At 38.7% G+C, this 14,814-nt stretch overlaps 1 protein-coding gene across 3 annotated transcripts; it reads left to right on the forward strand.

Annotated features, from left to right (window-relative positions):
• The first annotated feature begins 2,675 nt into the window (after positions 1 to 2,675).
• On the forward strand, positions 2,676 to 13,067 carry LOC144039134 (intraflagellar transport protein 20 homolog). 3 transcript variants are annotated; one of them, XM_077552117.1, is made up of 7 exons: positions 2,676 to 2,820; positions 3,604 to 3,870; positions 3,995 to 4,270; positions 6,400 to 6,747; positions 6,893 to 6,991; positions 7,090 to 7,107; positions 10,217 to 11,196. In XM_077552117.1, the coding sequence occupies exons 1-7, from the start codon at positions 2,760 to 2,762 to the stop codon at positions 10,261 to 10,263; spliced, it is 1,116 nt and encodes a 371-aa protein (XP_077408243.1). In that variant the 5' UTR covers positions 2,676 to 2,759; the 3' UTR covers positions 10,264 to 11,196. The 3 variants fall into 3 exon arrangements, with proteins under 3 accessions (XP_077408243.1, XP_077408244.1, XP_077408245.1); XM_077552118.1 differs by having other exon boundaries at positions 6,439 to 6,747; XM_077552119.1 differs by lacking the exons at positions 2,676 to 2,820; positions 3,604 to 3,870; positions 3,995 to 4,270; ... (1 more) ...; positions 6,893 to 6,991; positions 7,090 to 7,107 and adding exons at positions 7,350 to 7,611; positions 12,501 to 13,067 and having other exon boundaries at positions 10,217 to 12,104.
• Positions 13,068 to 14,814: the final 1,747 nt, after the last annotated feature.

Below are 14,814 nucleotides of genomic sequence, written 5' to 3' on the forward strand. Positions count from 1 at the left end.
GTGCAAAACTCTTGCCATCACCATCTCAGCTGCTAATGCATTTTTATTCCAAACCTTCTGAATGCATCCGTTTTGTGGACCACTCCACATAATCACCATCAACACTACCATTGTCTCCAGGGGGAAGGAAACATCTCAGATCAGAAGTTTCTAATTCATTTGAGTGCATTCCATAGCATTTCACATTCTGTAAAAACTATTTGTATGCATTTGTTCACATTTTTTTGTTGTTGTAATGTATTTATTTATTTACATTTAAACCGATCCTACATAATAGAGATTTGTATTACATCAAATGTATTTGGTGTGCCCATTTAAACTGTTTTCATAGATATTTTTTTATTTTTTATTTTAGGATTTAGGCTTAGGTTTTTGTTTGATTTACACTGCATGATTCAAGAGACACAATTCAAATATTTTCCTCATGGCAGCAGTTGTGTACCTTGAGATCATAATTGCGCCGCTTTCAAATATGGATAAATTTCATTCATGCTGTATTGGAAAATAACAAATTCTATATACATCATCAGTGCAAGCCTTATGCCATTGAAATATGCCGCATGCCGCTTGGAGTCTGCATTTTAGATGGCTTTATAAGGCAAGTGAGTGCAAAAACAGTGATATTAGATACAGACCATATGACTTTAATGTAGGCCCCGCAGGAAGTAGTAAAAATGATCAAATACAGGCACTTAAAGGACAGTGTGTAATATTTAGTGCCATCTAGTGGTGACCAAATAATTCATTAAAAAACCCACTATTTCAATAATATGCACAAAAAAAGTGTTTTATCACTACATTGGTCTTGATATCACTAATTATACAAAGTATTATATAGATCATCCTTACAGGAGGCTTACATGTTTCTTTCTACCCGAAGGAGAAGAACTTCGCACAAGTAGTTCTCCTCTGGTGTTTCTTGCAGCTCGTGTCTGACCCAATGGGTCAACCGCTGCCTACCTTCCACAGCTGGGGCCTGCCGCCTGCAAGTGGTTGTCGCTGAGTCCCATGGTTCGGGCTTCCGCCGCTTGTCTCCTCTTCTGCTTTGCTCTCGCTAGCTTTTGTTAGCTTCTCCCACTAGCCGCACCAGCTAGTTCTTGCGAGCTACTCTTGTTAGCCGTCCAGCAAGTTCTTGCTACCCAAACATGCCCGCTGCTCCCGCTGCTCCCGCTGCTCCCGCTGCTCCCGCTGCTCCCGCTGCTCCCGCTGCTCCCGCTGCTCGCGCTGCTCCCGCTGCTCCCGCTTGGTGGCTAAGCTATATTATTACACCTGCCATTATTAAACATGGTTTCGTTAGCCACGCCAACTACTTCTTGTGTCTGCCAATCACTCTCCTACCTGCCCTCATATTTGACATATAGCTGGCTAATGTTTATTCTCCATAAACTTCAAATGTCACCATCGTTTTTACACTTTTTGACCAAACTCAAAGTGGCTATCTAATTTATGAAGTACTTGCCAGTTTGGATTCCAGGAGCAGGGAAAGCATTTCGATCTGTATTTCACTGTAACATGCAGAAAAACCAAATATATTGTCAAGACAGAAGAAAAGAGCCACACATACTTATATCCAGCTCATTAAAACTCAAGTCGGATAACCTATCCAACTGTAATATTTGCCATTGACATACATCATCAGTCCTGACTTGACTAATCTGGCAGAGACTATTTTATATTTTGCCCATATATGCAGTTGCAGTCCTATCATAATGTTTATGACATGTTCAGGGAACTCCACCAAGGCAGGTTTGTTGTCTGCCAATATTTTCCGTTAATCTGTTGTAATAGAAGACACTCTTGGACTCAGCTACAAAGTTTGGACTTTTATTATGTAACACTCAATTTTATACTGTACCAAGCTGGCCCATTCATCTCTCCAGCAATCCATTATCTGAACCGCTTATCTTCACGAATCCTTACAAATGAGGCCGGCCAGACAAAGGTGATGTTGCTTGATGGCAAAACTGTAGCGGATGAAAAGTGGGCCATTTAAGGTCCTGGTGCAAATGGAGCATGAAGCAATGTTCACAATGTATGAAACTCAAAAATAATACTTTCATTAAAATTACATTTTTCATCCTCTGGTTTGGTTCTGACAACCTGACACGTTATCCTGTATGATAACTGTTAAACTGTCTTGTTTTCAGAAAAGTTTGGTTAAGCTTTCATTAAACATATTTAATTTATTATCTGATATATTATTATTTCAATTGCTGCCATATAAATGTAATGCTTCTGTTCCAGCACGTGCCTGACTGCACTTTCATCCTCATATTGAAAAATATATTGTCCAATCAGTTCTTTTTTTATATATATTATTCCCCAAACTTTATGAATTCTAACGTTGAAAACATTCTACCCCCATTATTTAACAAAATAAAGGAAAAAATAACTACAGGGACGCTATTTGGAAGAGAAAGGTCGGAAACGTCCCTAAATGTTCTCTCTAGATGGCAAAAGGATCTCTGTTCAGTAGGGTTCTCTCTCTTTTTCTTTCTTTATACCTTGGGAGCCGGTCCACTAAAGGACACATTTAGATAACTGGTATTCAGCCCTCAGAGGCAGGATGACGTGCACTTGTGCAACCAATTTACCTAACGACAGGTGACGTTACCAGCAGACTGAATTGTCAGTGGCTCAGAGAGAGAATTAATCGAGCGTGTCTCCGGAGCAGATGCTCCATGATCATTTCCTGTTTGTTCGTCATGCTATTTTTCGTCACTTTCGTTTCTGTACGGAAGTAAAACTAGCTAAACATCATGATCATGAACTTGATTCTACTATTTATTCTGGCTAAGGGGATACCTAGCGTCATGTCTGGTAAATCTACTTCCTTAAAACTTAATAGACGTTGTTCCAACATGTCTGTATGTAACATGCCATGCATTTAAAAGGTGCTGCATTTTTGGCTCTGCGTTATTGCTTATTTGCTTAAAGTCATCTAATAGCTTCCCTCTTCATTTAGGTTGAACTACTTATTTTATTGCTTGAAAATGTAATAACTCAAAATTGTTAAAAGTTTGTGTTAAACCTTGCACATCTTAGTGAAAACTGTGCCGAAGTAATGAAGAAGTTACTTAAACACGAGACTATATTTAGGATTATTTTTCATAATTAAACTTGAATAAGTAATTTTTCAGCGAATATTTTTCTGTAGAATTTGTTGGAATTGATTCTAAAACCAAAAACAAGTGAGTTAAGCTGAATAATGTGAGTATAGTATATAAAACAATCATTATGCTTTATGCACGTATTTATTTTTAAAATGATTTTCAATGGTACAATTCATTTAAAAAATCTGCAATTGAACAACTTAAAATAGTGGTAATGAAGGTTTACCAGGAACAGTTGTATAAAACGAAATGAAACAATTTTAGTCTCTGTTGTCAAATGTACAAGCAAACAAATAAAAAAAACTTACAAATAAGTTAATAAATAAAATGACCGTAAAAAACAATGGGTCATTGCTTATTTGGTTAGAGTGACTCAGGATGTGACTAACAACAGTGTTTTAATGTTGTTGTTGTTTTAAATATTAATTGTACACATCGGTTAAACGTGTGAAATGTGTCTAATTGGATTGTTTGTTTGCCCCCCATACAGTGATTCACACCTTGAAGTATTTCAAGATTGCGTCCTCTGATGTTCCAAAATTCCCAGACTTTAGGATTATTGGTTATGTTGATGATGTCAAGTTTGTTTACTGCGACAGCAAGGGCAGGAAAGCAGAAGCCACACAGGACTGGGTGAACAAAATCACTGCAGATGAGCCACACTTTTGGGAGACACAGACACAAGATTGTGTTGATAGGGAGCTAATCTACAAAGCCAACATTAAAATTGCGCAGGAGCGCTTCAACCAAACTGGAGGTTTGTTATTTTGTTAATTGTTCGTGCAATTACAGCATTGATACCTCATCTGTCCAAAAGAAGTGGACTCTTGTCTGTATGTATGGCAATGGTTTTTCACTTTACAACATGTTTTGTTCCTCAGGCATACATTTTGTCCAGAAGATGTATGGCTGTGAATGGAACGATGAGACCGATGAAGTTGACGGTTGGGAATATGACGCTTATGATGGAGAAGACTTCATAGCACTATCGGACGTGAAAACAATGACGTGGACAGCAGCCAAACAACAAGCTTTCGTCACTAAATTGAACTGGGAACGCTTGCGAAGCGAATACTGGAAGTATTACTACACAGAGATTTGTCCTTCTTTGTTGAAGAAGTTTGTGAAGTATGGGAGGGATGCCATAATGAGAACAGGTACACTCACATGATGATCAGTACTTAAACTTTTGTAACCATGTTAACACTCTCCTTAATGGAATATTACTAGCAGAACAAGATACTCTCTGTCTCTTTAAACTCTTCTCTTACGCTTTTTCGCTCCCCTTCATGTTTCCCATCTTTCCAACACTAATTTGTAGGGCTGTGCAATTAATCTAAATTCAATTACAATTGCAATTATTACACTCCACAATTACAAAATCAGCATAATCGTAAAAAATAATAATTTATACATTTGCACCTTTTTAAAAATTTAAAAATAACTAATTTAATAAATTTGGTTTCATCCAAATCTGGTCAAAAAGGAACTCACATAATTATAGTGTTTCAATTTTTATTTAAATTGGTCTTAATATTTTTAAATGCTTAAACATTTTCTCGTTTTGTACCCACAAAATAAATGATCGTCCTACTGCACAGTGCACAAGCTGCACTCCAACTTCAAGTTTTTGCCAACATACATAAATAAATAAATAAATATTAATATAAATTCTGTTTGGTCCTAAAGGAACTTACATAATTATAGTGTTGTTGTTTTTTAATTGGTCTTAATATTTTTAAATGCTTAAACATTTTCTTGTTTTGTACCAAAAAATAAATAATTGATTGAATAATCGTGATTTAAATTATTGCCAAAATAATCGTGATTATTATTTTTTCCTATAATCGAGTAGCCCTGCTAATATGTTCTCGCCATCTTATCCTCCGATCACACTAGGGAGATCCTGATCACATTTCTTTGCACCTGATTGGGGTATCTGCGGATACATAGTTCTGATCCGATATCACGGCAATTCTTTAAGAAAAAGTTGAATGTATCAAAATTGTCTTAATTTAAAAAAAATGCCAATCTGATAGAGTTGTGTAGGTCTAAAGCTCTTCACACTGCACTAGCTCAGTGTGAAAGAGTTGCTCGGCAACACAAAATTCTCATATTTTGAAGTGCTAAAACAGTAAACTGCTGCATGCCACCCAACCCCTCACCACATAGACAATAAATGGGTTTGACGATGGCGCATTCAGCCCTGCTAAATGCAGTATGAAACGGCCTTAATGCAGTAGTGGTTCAAACCAAGTAAATGGGTACAATTGTATAGCATATTAGTGGTGCAGAAAAAAATTATGCTAATAAATTACATTGATCAATTCTGTCTTAAATGGGAAGTCAACCCCCAAAAAATGTTGGGACAATAATATGTTCTATGCAGCCCCACTTGTCTCAATATGGTATTCTGGTTAATATTGCATTAGTGGAATATGAGTTAAGTAGCAAAATCCAGCCGTTTTTATCCATCTCAGGGGGCGGCCATTTTGCCACTTGCTGTCGACTGAAGATGACATCACAGTTGCTCTGGTCTCAGGTAACACCCAATCACAGCGTAGCTTCAGAAAACAGGTGATCTCTGATTGGGTATTGACGGAGCCCCGAGCAACATTTATGTCATTTTCAGTCAACAGCAAGTGGCAAAATGGCTATCCCTTGAAATGAATAAAAACGGCTGGATTTTGCTGCTTAACTCATATTCCAAAAATGTAATAGTAATAAGAATATCGTGTTTAGACTAGTGAGGTGACATATAACATATTGTGAAGAAATGTTTAAGGTTGACTTCCACCTTGAACAAAGTAACAAAAAAACAACATACATTTCACTTAAAGCAGTAACAAAATAAAGACCCACATACATTTTAAATTCATTAATTTCACAGAATGCAACATTGTAAAAGTAAAAATAAATAAAAAGCAGCTTCACATTCAGACAATTTCAGGATAATGCAGAATTTAGACCAACTCATCGAGTATGAACAACAAAAATCTCAGTTCCACAGAAATGCTCAATTTCCACACTGTCCAAATTGTAATTGTTTCCCAAACTGTAACCCTTTCAAATGGTAGACATGCCACCTTCCTGTTTACGCTATCCACTGGTTACAGCAGGCACACTCCAGCTAACATTGCTTGGAACATTCCCCATCTGCTGTTAAATACTGTATATTTAAGATAATTGTAATCAACTGAACCATGAGATTTAGATGTTGTATTGTACAGTAGACATTTTCATTTGGCATTTTATTCATTGTTCCTTTGCTTCACTCCCTCTTCAGCTTTCTCTGGGTTCACACATTGCGTCTCTCCCTGTGCAGAGCTTCCAACAGTGTCCCTCCTCCAAAAGACACCATCTTCTCCAGTCACTTGCCATGCAACTGGTTTCTACCCTCAAAGTGCTGTGTTGTTTTGGAGAAAAGACGGCGAGGAGCACTACGAGGACGTCGATGTCGGTCAGACTCTCCCCAACCACGATGGAACCTTCCAGATGACCGCTGACTTGAAAGTGGAGCTCACCGAAGACACCGAGGGCAAGTTCGAATGCGTTTTTCAGCTGTCTGGTGTTAAGGAGGACATCGTCACCAAGCTGGAGAGAAGAAGCATTAAGAGTAATGGAAATAATAAAGGTGAGAAATACAGATTAAGTTGAAATGTGCCGTTAGTTGATTGCTGATTAAAACATTCACCATATTCGAGTGTGACAATAAAAATTTTATAGTCTGGATGCAAAGTAGACGTGCAGTTTTCCGCTTTTTTTGTTTTGTGAGATAGAAATCAACTTGACTGTACCCATCGCTGCTACTCTGGGGGTCCTCGCTCTAGTGATCGTCCTGGCAGCAGTCATCGTCAAGCTCTACAGAAAAAGATACGGTGAGTCACACAAACACTTTCCCTGTCAGGATATGCAAAAAGAAAATGATTTGCAGCAAATTCAGAATTGTTTCTTCTTTTTCTTTTTTCTTTTTCAGATGAATACACTTCAACTTGTAAGTCCAACATTTCTGCCACAATCAATAAACAAGTGGTGACTTATCATGTTAAGATCTGCTAGACATTTTTGTTTCAACTTTATCATGAAAAGAGCTATGGGCGTATCAGACGGTAAAAATTTGGTCTAGTATAGATTTGACTCTTGACTCTACCGACTAGTCGGGAAAATGCTTGTTGATGACATCATCATCTTTGCCTCAGTATGAAAATGACTTCAAAGATATCTGACCATGGGGCTGGTTTAAAAAACAAAACAATGCATCCACATTTGACAGTCACCCATTTTCCCTGATTTCCCAGCTGCTCGGATACTACTGGGGGAATGATAGGCATTAATGTGTAACAATTTAACCAACAATTTAGTAGATGAACACCTTAGCTAAAGGACACGACATACATGCGTGACGTGGAAAGGTTGGATTGCAGATGAAGTGTCAGGAGTGTTTTTGGGGTTTTTTCAACTCTGCGACACTGCTGGAATTACCCTCTCTCTTACACCGGTGAGTGTGTTCAAATCTGATCATACAAAGGCTTTACAAGTTTGTACAATCCGTATTTATTTCCCCTTTATGTGTGGTCAAAATGCCATCAAAGTAAGCAGTTTCACACGAGTCTTGGCAGTGTTATTTAGGTATGTTAGTAACTTGGCATTTGCTAATTCGTCCGAAAAAATGCTGTAAAAGGCCTTTATGGTCAGTTATTAAATTCAACTGTGTAATATCTATTAAACCGTAGCAACACAAACAAACGAAACTGATTATTTCCCCCACATTTTGCGAGTGGCAACTTGCCTGAAGCATTCAGTCAACTTAGCATCTGCTGATCACGTGCCCGATCACGTCTTTCACCTTCATTTAATAACTATACAATCAAGCTACATCTACAAGACTAACTGATTCAGTAATTGACTCATTTAATATGAAGTGAGCGCTACACAAGCAATGAGGAGGATCCCAAATCATCTGTCTTGTTATTCACCCTTTTTTGGGCTGCTGTGATCCATTGGCTACGCATTGGTTCCTCTTTTGGTAGCCTGGAGAATGTGCAATCCTGTTTTTGCCTCTTCTCGTTGTGCCAGCTGGTCCACAACCGCTGTCAATCATTGTTAAAGTGTGACGTTTGCCGTTAACTCAAAGTGGCAGACATGTTTTCTATGCTGCCAAAATGGCTGCACTAACGCCCATTTTGGGACCCGTGACGTCAACGTCCGGATCTCCATGGGTATTCCTGCAAGCCTCTGGCCAGTAGTTTTTAGACTGGATTCGTGTTTTGATTTTATTTCCCGCCCTATGTCTGCGGATGTGACATCATGTGTGCATTGTGTACGTGGGTGTGTGCAGTTTCAGTTTTCTGCCACAGGTGGCAGTAGCAATTAGTAATTGCATTTTCTGCATTTAGCAGCTTTAAGCTAACTTGCTACTGCTCCACACCAGCAATGAGCTATGGCTAGCTAGCTAGCTATTGTGGCTAAACACTTAATCTTAATTCGCCATAACTCGTCTGCATTCTTTATTCGGGTCCCCATTAGCTTTCACTAAGTCGTCGCTGGTCTTCCTGGGGTCCTCCAAAATGAATACAATGAAAACATACAAAGGTTAAAATTACTCTCTATAGTAAAAATCCAAAACACACAAAACAAACAATAATCAATATATAATGTACTAGTCAAACAACCATACAACATTTTTTTTTTTAAATCACAAAAAGATAAAAATTACAGGCATATACATTAGTAATAAATACATTTACAGTACATTACCTCCACCCAATTATACGGAACTGATTAAAGTAAAATTTTAATACATTTTAAAAGAGAATTTGCTGCTGGTGTTTTGAGCATTACATGTCAGGAAGCTCTATAATGAACAGTTCTCATCAGGTTTTTATTTTATTTTAATTTTACTTTTTTTTTTTATTAAATTTTTGTGGTTTACTGTCAAGTAACCCATGCTCACTATTTTCCACTGTTGACCACGATAATGGTTTGTGCATACTGATTATATTATAATGGGATGAGCCGTTGAGAAGTAATCGTGCTGCTGTATTCTGTGCATTGTGGAGTTTTTTTTTTTAAGATCTTTTGCAGGAGCACTTGACCAAATAAGAGGGCAATACTCCAAATGTGACAGAACGAGTGATCAAAGTAACCTGGCAAGAGCCAGGTTGATAATGTGAATTGCTCAAAGGAGTTTACCACAGTATAAATCTGGGACTGCTCCACTGTGATCTGCTCAAGGCTCAGGAAAGGCAGGATTTTCAGTACAATACTTCGATTGGGTGATGCGGCAACTTGTGCACGCCTTCCAAACTTTTGTTTTAAACAATTACGGCAACGAATGAAAATGTCGTCCTGGTTGTTGTTGTAGGGGTAAAAAAATGAAAATGCCTTTACCAGCTAGAAATGCACAAAGTGCCTTTCCTTCTTCTTCTTTCAAAAAGGAAAATAACATATATATTTTTATATATTTGTCTGGTCTTTTCTGTCTTATGGTTGTTTAATATGCATGGTATTGGAATATGGGAGGGAGCCTGAGCACCTGCAATTCAAATCCAAAGCACAAGATGATAGATAGATAGATAGATAGATAGATAGATAGATAGATAGATAGATAGATAGATAGATAGATAGATAGATAGATAGATAGATAGATAGATAGATAACCTCATCTGGTTAGAAAAAGTAGGTAGCTTCATAAAAATTTCCACATGACTAGCCTTCGTTATAACTTGTGAAAGGTAGAAAAGAGAAGTTTGCTTCAGCATTTTTAACAGCATGCTAAATCATATATAAAATTTGAAAATAAAACTGGTCCTAAACTACTTCCCAGAGGGACTCCACAAGACATTTTTCCACTAGTAGAAAAACAGCCACTCGCTGTGTTCTGCCATAGAGATAACTCTTAATAGCAGCAGTCAAATCCAGCACAGCCTCTATGACGGTGAATAAAGCTCTTTCAAAATGTATTCATGCTCTCTTAATATTGATTACTTCACATGCAAATGGTGTCCAGTGATGCCCAATTGAGCAAATTCCTTCATAAGTGTGAGGCGTTAAAATAAAAACAGCAATAGGATAATCACCTTTTTCTCTTTGTGTTTCAACAGCCTGTAGCAGTGTTTCCGAGCGCTCTCGGAATGAGAGCGTTGAGTGAGACGCAACAGCTCACGAAGTGTTCTTCTCACTTTGTGTGAACAAGAGCAAACCTAGGAGCAGGAGCGCCCCCCACCCCAACACGGCCCGCGCCCCCAACCCAACGCAGCAGGACGGGGCACTGCAGGCCCGCCAGGCACCCCACCGGTCCACAGCCCCCATTGTGGTGCATTAAAAAAATAAATAGGGGGGGGGCGGTGGCCCTATATGTCTATAAACAAAGTGTATTGTGCAAAACTAGTGCAGTGAGTTAAGAGGAGCGACCAGCCCCCCCCCCCCCCCCAACCGGTCGGGGCCAGGAGGCACACCCGCCCAACCACCCCACCTGGCCCCCCGGCGGGCATATGGGACCGGCCCGTATTGTCATTCATTCCTATTATTCCGCCAAATGCTAACATTTTAACATGGATTGTTAGCACTGTGTACTCTTTGATGTCATCTTATTGCTCCAGGTGTTTCGATCATTTGTGGTAGTCACAGAAAAATCCAGCTGCTTGGAGACAGTCATATAGACTTTACCTTAACGAACGTATCTATAATTTTCTTTCTAATCTCCTGAAGCAACTCTCTACTACGCTTTCTCTGATTCATGTTCAGTATGGTACACACTATGCCATTAAACAGCACAGTGACTACCTTCAAAATCCTTTAAATAGGCCGATTAAAAGTATTTGGCAAATTCAGTAATTGAGGGTTTCTGCTGCTCTGGAATGGACTTGAAAGTACAACAAATATATCAAGAAAATGTAAGTGTTTGAAAGTTCCTACCACTGTCGTTTAAAAATGCAACATGGTCAATTTGAATTTTAGATGTTAAGAATATTGTCAACCTAAAATGCAGCTCTAGTATGTAGTATAATTTTGCAAATGTATGCCTATTCCTTGACTAATATGTATTTACATTAAAAGCCATTGCTTACAGTGTCAAATCAAAGGATATTCATTACAAAACCTCTAATTAGATTTTTGTTCTGATTGAGTCCCACTACAATTTCATTTTCATTCACGTTTAATCTTTGTGTATCAAGTTAAGTTATAGATGTTTTTGTTCATTCGTTTGCCAATTGGTCACTGGTTTCCCTGCTTACATCATCATTGATTTCTCAAAAGATGGTACACCAAAATATTACATTAAAGGTGAACAGAGGTTCCATTGATTGACTGAGATTCCAAATTTACTCGGTTAATTCTCTCGAGAAACTCACTATTATTACTAGAGGTAGCAAATTCAGTTCCAGAAAGTAAAAACCCCGCCAAGAGTTTGGCTGTAGCCCCTGATGCTATTTAGCTAGCTCCCATGGTGTTTGTTTACCTTTTAATATCTATATCTACACATGTATAACTAAATTCAAAACAGTTAGAATATAAATTGAAACAGTTAAATGTCAACAGGAGCTAGCAAGCTAGGATCAGGGGATAAAGCCAAACTGTGGCAGGGTTTTTACTTTCTTGACCTGGATTTGCCACACCTGATTATTTATTATTACTGGAACGTTTTTGTCTTGCTACAGACATTTTAAACTGTGTACAGTAGTCATGATTAAATATAATGGGTTAAAGCCAACTGTTACCAATGGCAATGTGATTGGTAAATTGCCTACCAGTGTCAAAAAGCCTTTTGAAGTCACCTAAACAAAAGTGTTTGTCACAGAGTGATGTTTGCTGATGAAGATGACAGCCAGTAAGGCTTCAACATAAACATATGATGCCATATTGAAGCTTTGACCCTTTATGTCAAAATCACTTTCCTCAAGAAGGGGGGTGATTGGATAATCTAGAACTCAAAATGGACATTAATCTGTGATTCTGATTGGTATCCTAGATATCTACCTTCTGCATCAGGTGAGCTCTATTGATCACTAAGTCAGTAGTATGCTTTTGTGTAGTTAATGTTATGTAAAAATATATTTGAACCATTGTGGTCTAATGAGGACGAAGGTAGTTCAGTAATTATTTTGTTTTAATAATGAAATAGTCCATTTGCTCAGGCTTCGCACAAAAGTGAATAAAGACAATACCAATTAACAGTTATTAGCTTTAAAACCTTTTGGCTGTTATGTCATGCTAAAAGTGACTTAATACCATTAACATATCTGATTTAAGACATCAAAGTGTTTTTGTCATTCAATCTTCTAGGAACTTTTCTTTGAATTAGGATACAGTATTAAATGTGCATCTCGTCTTTCAATCCAACTAACCGCACTGCATTTTGTTAACGGGGATTATGTTTTGACACAGACTATGGCTAAAGATGCATTGGCAGAGGTGGGCTGTTATTTCGATGAACTCAACAAGCTACGTGCACTCGAGCCAGATGTCAGCCAAAAGACAGCAGAGCTCAAAGAAGACTGCAAAGATTTTTTGGACAAAATTGTGCAGTTTCTGAAGATAATTGGAGGTCTCATGGACCTGGTGGATGAGTTGGCAAATGAGACAGAGAGAGAAAAGTTGAAGGCCCTTGGAACAAGAAACCTGCTGAAGTTTGTGGCAAAGCAACGGGAGGCCCAGCAGCAGCAACTTTCAGCTCTTATTGCAGAGAAGATGATGCAACTTAAGCGGTATCGCATTGAATATGAGACACTGTCTAAAGTGGAAGCAGAACAAAATGAGTTCATAAACCAGTACATTTTGCAGAAGTGATGATCATGAGATAGCAACTACACTGTACTGTACCAAGAGCTCCCACCTTTCCAGTGTCTGAAAACATACCCAATTTTTCCCAAATCTTTTTACGTTATCAATACGAACGATTTTGAATCAAACACTGTGTATGTTTTATTTGCAAAATAAACTTTTCTAGCAAAAAAAAAAGGACTTTGGGTTGTGTTCAAAATAAAACATGTTCAAATATGATTGACTTAAAGGGACAGCAATGTGAAAAATCTAGTTTTTGGAGCTTTTAGCCTTGTTAAAATGCTAATTCCTCACCAAAAACATCACCGATGTGGTGTTTTCCTCCAATTGCCCCTCTATGAGAAATTCAAGGTCATTCTGCTCTCAAAGCACCAGCCCCTCCCAACCTGAGAAAACTAGCTGAACTTTTGGAAGTCATCAGGAGCAGCCCCACCCCCTGCACCGCCTCTGCAGACTAAACGCACGCCCACTTTCTCTGAGCCTTCCATGGGATAGTGACAAAAGTAGCCTTTATCAGTAAACATTCTGTCCAAATGAATTCAAAGCAATCAATTATCTTTCACATTTGAAATGCCAAAGTGCAATGACAATTGGCCGTCTTAAAATCCCAGAAAGGGTTTGGGCTGGCACTTGTGTAAACTTCAAGTAAAACTTCATGCACCATTGAACCTGACCTAACTGAACTTACTGAACTGTAGCGGTTAGTGCACTTGCCCTGTAAGCAGCAGCTCTGCGGTTCTCAACCCTCTCAGGGTAGTCTCCCTCCCCCCCTTTTTTTCTTTCTTTCTTCCCTCTTCTCCCCTCCTCCACTAAGATTTCTTGTGGCAAGGAGACATTTTGTTTCAAATGTTTCTTGAAGAATTGAACATTTATCCAATTTCCGCATGTAAACAAGTCGTGGATGTACTGCAACGGCTGGCCGGTCTTGCGTGATCACACAGCGCTCCATGGCAGCAGCCGGCTCGGACGAGAGGGGTGCGGCAACCACATGGTAGTGTTGTGTCGTTCACGTACGTTTCGTTTAAAAAGAACAAATCTTTTCAGTGGACGTGAGTGAACGGATCACTTCCTGAAGTAATTTGTTCTTTTCTCCAGTTCATTTGAGCTCAGCCAGGCTCATGTCGTCAATCTTCGCGAACGACCAATCAGCAGCCAGCGTCAGACACGGGCGAACGTACTCCCATGCTATTGGCATTAGCCAACACGGATCAGCGAGTGAACGAGTCAGTGAATGAACGTGTTGCCAATTACGGTTTAGGAATGATTAAGTGAGTGAACGGACTTTTGTTTTTTATAGAAACACTCCCATGACAACAAATGTTGCAACATAACATTAACTGCATGTTTTATTTTTTATTTTATTTTTTTTTACGTCCGTGCCGGCGGCGGGGAAGGGTGGTTGGCGTGCATAGACGAACGATTCCATGAACGAATCTTTTGAACGGTTCTTTTTGATGAACTGATTCTAAAGATTCAGTCACTTATCAGAACTGTCATGAACATCACGACCACACGGGGAGAGGCGGGATTCTACTGAACCCGGGCGTTTTACTCCCGCATTAGAAAAATAGCCAGCAAAATACCTAATATTTCATACAAAAATTACATCGCCATGGTGTCAAAGGTAAGATTTAATCATTATATGCCTATAGTTAACTGTGAAAGGGCTTCAAATTATGTGATGTAATCCCTTTAATAGTGCTGCTTACAGTACGAGAATATCAAACCTACTCCATTGCAATGCACCAAAAAGTAATTTTCTCCAATAATTAAAAGGTCACAACGCATATTGCAAACTTTTGTATGCAAACACAACAGGTTGAACTATCACCACATTTAATTGATCAAATCAGACACTCTAACGCAGGGCTGGGACTCATTTTCAGCCATGGAGTTTCAGGGCTCAGACCGGCCCACT

The sequence above is a fragment of the Vanacampus margaritifer genome, chromosome 19, assembly GCF_051991255.1.
Source record: "Vanacampus margaritifer isolate UIUO_Vmar chromosome 19, RoL_Vmar_1.0, whole genome shotgun sequence".
Classification (NCBI taxonomy): Eukaryota; Metazoa; Chordata; class Actinopteri; order Syngnathiformes; family Syngnathidae; genus Vanacampus; species Vanacampus margaritifer.